The following is a 6,804-nucleotide window of genomic DNA, read 5'->3' as shown; positions in this document are numbered from 1 at the left end:
TGCATAGACAGCAATGCAACTACCACATTCAAGGCTTTTGTTTTCATTTGTTGACTTCAGTCTCATGTTTTTCTCTTTGCTATTCAGAAACAAATTAACTGGTCTGTCTCTTTTAAAAAACTCCTGTATGCGTCAGCACAAATACATGTGGACTGGCTTCACCTTTGGAGGTCCAGTTAGTGAGATATGTGAGGCTCAGAATGGCAGTCAGCCATCAGATACTTTTAAAGAGCTTCAGGCTTTAAAGCTTTACATGTCAAACAGCAGCACAGAGCCTGATTTGGTGAAATGCATCATGAGGGTTTCTGTGTGGTCTAACATCTCCAAAATGAGGGCCCTTGGTCATCTTGAGAACACTACTGTACTGTCCATGACAAGAGACAGGACTAAGGAGAATATGAGAGACCTTTCAGAATGTATTTTTAATGGAGATGGATGATTCACCTTGATAAAAAGAGGAGCTTAGACCAGCATGAATTCCCTAGTTTGAAGCTGGTTGAACTTGCTTGAAGGAAGCAACACCCTCAAGTTCAAGCTCAAGTGCCTGGTAAGGGATATCCCCACCGCAGATAACTGACATGGAAATGTGCAAGGAGTAAGCCGCAGACACAGTTTTGAGAATGTAAACATGAAAGTCAATGTATAATCAACTTAATTCCCTATTTGGCAACAGAAGCCTAATTTAGTGACAGTGTGCAGGGACGCCCTGGCTACACAAGTATTGGAATCTGGACGGGGATTTGACAATCCTCTCTGCTGGGCCGTTTATAGCCTGTGCTGTGAACACTTCCAAAGAAAATCCAGCTTTAGCCTCAGTGTGCATGACAAGGGTGCATTAGTGGGCTGAAGAGAATAAACAGGCCTATAAATTAGTCCGAACACTCGTTGCAGACGGAGGAGAGGCATCTTAGCCCCCCTGGGATGAAGTTATGTGTTGTAAGAGATGTTTTTCTGTGTATTCCTCTAAAAAAAGTAAGCAAACCAGGGAACACTAATAAATAAATAACTCATTAAGCTGTCTAACAAGTATTTCCTCTACTGAAGTACAAGATTTAAGGATATTAGTTCCATATAAGGGAAAGGAAAAAATAATATTGTGTCTAGGAACACTGCAAGAAAGAGTGATCTTGTATCCAGTGTCTCTGACTTTGTCAAGTAGGATGCGTTCCTGGATGAAAATCTTTTGTTGGCCCTGGATCAACATTCTTGTTAAACAAACATAGACCTAAAGCCAAGTCTAATAACCTAACCGTTAACTACAGTACACCTAAAAATTAGAAGGCAATGACAGGTTGCAAGGAATGAAACCTTAAGCCTGTTACACACCAAAACAACATCAAAGAACTGGAGGCGACGAAAGTCAACTGTGTTGATGCCTTAATTGCATAACCTGTGTCTAGGCAAAAATCTGTGCTTGAACACTCAAAGACTACCGCCAATGGCCAACTTGTATATCTGCGTGAGAGGAAATAACTATTGAAATGCTCAATTAAGATGAAAATAAAAAATGCTCACATCATTATTTTTCTCAATTACTGATTCGCTATGCTGAACAGCCAATCAAGATCAATTTCTCGAAAAGCTCCTGAAAGGTTTAATTAGTGCCTAGTAGGGATGTTATTATCAATATCGTGGTATCGCAATAGCAAAACTGTCTCAATATCTTCTTGGTCACATGGTGCTATGAAACGATAGATCTTCCGGGCAAAAAGTGTCATTTTTAAAATACATTTAAACTTCTTATTCCAACATAAAAGGTCTTTAAAGTTGTGTTTTTGGGCCATTATGCTTGGGCAAAGTATCTGTTAAACGAACTAAAACTGAAAGCACAATATGGCCTAATCCCTTCATCAAGCCTGTTTTCGGTGAGTGTTTCAAAGCGAAGTGCGCACTTTGTTCAGGCGATCAGCTTGTGATCCATGTGTTTTTTGCACCTCACAATGGCTGAGTTCACAGTGGATGCAGGGAACTCATTTACTGCATGCTGTGTGTTTAGCTCATGTTTGGGAATGCAACAGCCACCAGTTATGCTTTATTTTCACATTTGCCTAATTCCAAACAATTTAAAGGGCAGATGATTGCAGCATTTCACTGGATTTGTAGTGAGACATGTTTTGTAAGCCTGTCACCAATGAAGCTGGAGTTTTAGGAAAGAAGTATTGCAATTTCCCTATTGTAGTGTAAAGCACAAGTAATATAGCATTTAATTTTCATTTATTCGACACTACAATTGTTTTACAATATATGGCTATTACTGCCATATGAATGACAATAGTAGGCCTATAAATTGTTGTTGTTATTATTGTTATTGTCACAAGGAGAGTCAGAGACGTGCGGATCCATTTGCAGCATTTATTGAGAATCGTAAACAGGCAGGAATAATCACCAGGAAAACAGGAACAACGTAGGAAATCCAGGAAACAGTTCGATACACAGGCAATGGTCGCAATGGCAGGTAGCAGGAATCGTCAACGGGGTACACAGTCCAGAGTCATACACAGAGAAACCAACACAAGGGAAAACGCTCGGAATTACGACCATAGGAACAATAAGACTTCGCCGAGTGGCTGTGTGTGTGTGAAGCTTAAATGCATGTGGGTAAATGTGAAACAGGTGTGTGCAGCAATCAGTTCAGTGGGAAACGAGGAGCAGCTGTGTGCAGTGATTGGTGCAGTGGCTTATGGGGATTGCAGTCCAGAATGTGTGTGCAAGAGTTCATGATGAGATAGACCAGATACGTGACAGAGCCCCTCCCCAAGGAGCGGCTTCCAGACGCTCTAACCACCTTATACAACCTGGAGGGTGGTGGAGCGGAGGCGGAACAGGGGGAGGGATGGAGGGCCAGGTCCATGTAGGGGTACTGGAACTATGTACTGAGGCGGAGCTGACGGAGGGAGAAGCCATGGCGGAGGAAGGGTTGGCTCCTGCATAGGGCCGACCGACGGAGGTGGAGCCGGTGGAGCCCGAGGCGGAACCGGAGAGTCGATGGTCCTAGGTGACACCGAGGATCCGGAGGGCCAAGGCGGAACCCAAGGCTCTGGCGACCCCGGCGGAGATGGAGGTCCGGAGGTACGCAGCAGAGCCGGAGTGACAGAGGATCGAGGCTGTGCCCACGGGAGGGAGGAGGTCCACAGAGCCGGCAGGACGGAGTGACGAGGCGCAGCCGGAGGAGTAGAGTCCAGAGGCGAAGGTGGGGCGACGACTGACCGGGGCGGAGCCGGAGAGACGATGGAGCCCGGAGGAGCTGGTGGGCCGACGGCCGACAACGGAGACGAGGGAGCACAGAGCCGGGGTGGAGCCGCAGGGTCGGAGGGCCGAGGTGGAGTCCAGGACTCTGAGACTGTAGGTGATGGTGAGGGATCCTTCAGTCTGGACACCGATGGAGACTGGCAGTCCCACGGCAAGTCCTCTGCACCGAAGGTGGGATGAGGGTGAGCAGAGGGACTGTCCGGAGACAGAGGTGGCGGGACTGGAGCAGCAGGGAGGGTGGGTGGGAACAGTCCATGCATGAGCTCCGTGACCAGAACCGGGCAGACAGGAATCTCAGGACGACTGGATGGAACCAGCGGAGTCTCTGGAAGGCAGGGCTGAACCAGCGGAGTCTCTGGAAGGCAGGGCTGAACCAGCGGAGTCTCTGGAAGACTGGGCTGAACCAGCGGAGTCTCTGGAAGACTGGGCGGAACCAGCGGAGTCTCTGGAAGGCTGGGCTGAACCAGCGGCGGCTCTGGAAGGCTGGGCTGAACCAGCGGAGGCTCTGGAAGACTGGGCTGAACCAGCGGAGGCTCTGGAAGGCCGGGCGGGACCAGCGGAGGCACTGGAAGGCCGGGCGGGACCAGCGGAGGCTCTGGAAGGCCGGGCGGGACCAGCGGAGGCTCTGGAAGGCCGGGCTGAACCAGCGGAGGCTCTGGAAGGCTGGGCTGAAGCAGCGGAGGCTCTGGAAAGCTGGGCTGAACCAGCGGAGGCTCTGGAAGGACGGGCTGAACCAGCGGAGGCTCTGGAGAACTGGACGACCCCAGCGGAGACTCAGGAGGGCTGGGCGTCTCCAGCGGAGACTCTGGAAGAGCAGCCATCTTGTGCAATGGCTCTGGAAGGGGGCCCATCTTGAGAGCAGACTCTGGAAGGGCAGCCATTTTGCGAACAGAGTCTAGAAGGGAGGTCATCTTGTCAAGAGACTCTAGAAGGGAGGCCATCTTGCTTACAGACTCATGCGGGTCCATATTGTGATGCTGGAGAATAAAGCTGCTGGATCCTTGTAGGGGCGAGGTCTTCTGTCACAAGGAGTCAGACTGAGACGTGCGGATCCATTTGCAGCATTTATTAGAATTGTCAACAGGCCAGAATAATCACCAGAAAACAGGAACAACGTAGGTAATCCGGGAAACAGTTCGATAGACAGGGAATGGTCGCAATGGCAGGTAGCAGGAATCGTCAACGGGGTACACAGTCCAGAGTCATACACAGAGAATCCAACACAGAGATAAACGCTTAGAATTACGACCATAGGAACAATAAGACTTCGCCGAGTGGCTGTGTGTGTGTGAAGCTTAAATGCATGTGGGTAAATGTGAAACAGGTGTGTGCAGCAATCAGTTCAGTGGGAAACGAGGAGCAGCTGTGTGCAGTGATTGGTGCAGTGGCTTATGGGGATTGCAGTCCAGAATGTGTGTGCAAGAGTTCATGATGAGATAGACCAGATACGTGACAGTTATATCCAAAAAGTTTGGCTTCCTAAAACACCAGTGTGATTTAGACTGAGAAAGTATACCACAAATGAAAAAGGTCCCCTTTAAAGTTCAGACTTAAGCTTTTATAGTTTACAACATATGTTGGAGATCTTAAATTTGAACTCGCAAAGTGCTTTAGAAAGAAGAATTTACAAAATGTACAAAATGTTCCCCAAGTTTTCATCGTTTTTTTTTTTTTGGGGGGGGGGGGGGGGGTCGTACAGTGGACTTTATATCAAGGATTTATCGTACTGTGAGATTTTGATAATCGTTACATCCCTAGTGCTCTAGGGCCAAATTCTGTTTGGTCATGGCCTTTCACTATCAATCTAACCCTAGCCATGAGCCTAACCTTAAAATCTGATTTAACCAGTGGCAGTGGTTTATGAATCGACAGTATACCGACAACACGGGTTTGTGAGTCAATGGTAAATTAAATTGGTGGCAGGAGTTTGATTGTTAGCAGTACATGACTCATTGAACTGAGAAACATATCTTTTTGGTTCCAGAACCAGTGGTTCTCAACTCCTCTATGTCTCCCTCATTTAACACACCTGATTCAGATCATCAGCTCATTAGGAGAAAAGGGCATGAACTGAACTGAGTGTGTCAGATTCAGAAACATACAAAATGTGCAGAGCAGTGGGCCCTGAGGACTGGAGTTGAGAACCACATTTTTAGAAAATAAACCAGTTGAATAAAAAGGTACAATGCAATTTTGGTTCTTGCATGGTTGAGCTTCTGTGTTGCAATGATCTGTGTTTGTGTTAATAAATGTCTATAATTAAATCTCTTCATCAAGCAATCATGCCTCCTCAGAATTTTGGATTAAACCACTCAATTTATATGGATTATTTTTTACAATGTATTTTTATACATTTTAATTCATGAAAGATTTGTTGGCATGCACTTTCAATGGATGGAAAAAATGATGAGAGAATATTAACACATTACCTTCATTTGTGTTACGAAGAAAAACAGAAGTCTTATGTCTTTGGAACAACAAGAGGGTAAAGAGAAGAAACTGTTAAATAAAGTCATTATTTTTGTTTTCTTTGTGCACAAAAAGTATTCTTGTAGCTTCATAACATTAAGGTTGAACCACTGATGTCACATTGACTATTTTAACAATGTCCTTACTAACTTTCTGGGCCTTGAATGTGCAAGTTATGTTACTGTCTATCCAGGTTCAGAAAGCTCTCGGATTTCATCAGAAATATCTTAATTTGTGTTCCCAAGATTAACGAAGGTCTTATGGGTTTTGAACGATATGAGGGTGAGTAATGAATGACAGGACTTTCATTTTTGGGTAATCTATCCTATCTCTAATCAGTGGTAGATAGCCAAACAGCAAAATCTTCTAAAATTCTTCTTCAGACAGCTGCATGAACATCAAACATATTTACATAAGCTGTGTGCAGGATTTTCACTTTCAGTGAGGATATTTAGAAGGTAGAAATTTTGTAATTAGGTAAAGTTGGTATATCAGATTTTCTCAAAAACTACAACACATATGAATGACCAAATCAAGAAGTGATAATTTCACCAGCTGACCACATCCTACAAATCATTGTCTTTGTGCCTGGTACTCCCACTCACTGATATTTCAGCAGCTTGACCAGAACATCTATGCCTCATCCTCTAATGGTCCACTGCTCATCTCTCTGTTTATCCTTAGCTGGCCAAGGGTCAACGAGAGCTGGAGGATGTGGTCTTATCTAGCTGCCCAAAACCCTTTCATCTCACTCCCATTCCTCCTCTCACTCTGTTTGAAGGACACTCGTGTTGTAGAAATCCCTGTTAACCATCACATGAACTCTAGCTTAGAACTTTTAAACCTTCTTGCCCTTCTTGTTGCACAAACAGAAATCAGGATGGTACTGTATATATATCAAAGGAAAATGTATGAATTCACTTCTGCATCACTGGCTTCTTTCAGTTTAAATCCCTTAAGTGGGATGATACTGGACTTAAAGTATTTAAAAAGGCAAAGACAGAGACAGTGGCTTTAGTTCCAGGCCTCAGAAAGCTTATTTTTAAATAAAAGGAACCTAAAATATATAAATAAAAAAGAATAGTG

The 6,804-nt window shown here is 45.1% G+C and overlaps 1 protein-coding gene across 1 annotated transcript in view; it reads left to right on the top strand.

Annotated features, from left to right (window-relative positions):
* nadsyn1 (NAD synthetase 1) overlaps positions 1-6,528 on the top strand; it is a 10,544-nt gene extending 4,016 nt beyond the window's left edge. The window contains exon 11 of the mRNA XM_073835780.1: positions 6,403-6,528. Within this exon, the coding sequence (XP_073691881.1) occupies positions 6,403-6,528 (126 nt within the window). The remainder of the gene's footprint in view (positions 1-6,402) is intronic.
* The last annotated feature ends 276 nt before the right edge of the window (positions 6,529-6,804 follow it).

This window comes from Garra rufa, chromosome 3 (assembly GCF_049309525.1).
Source record: "Garra rufa chromosome 3, GarRuf1.0, whole genome shotgun sequence".
Lineage (NCBI taxonomy): Eukaryota > Metazoa > Chordata > Actinopteri > Cypriniformes > Cyprinidae > Garra > Garra rufa.
The sequence above is the reverse complement of the archived record's forward strand: the minus strand, read 5'-3'. Positions and strand labels throughout refer to the sequence as shown.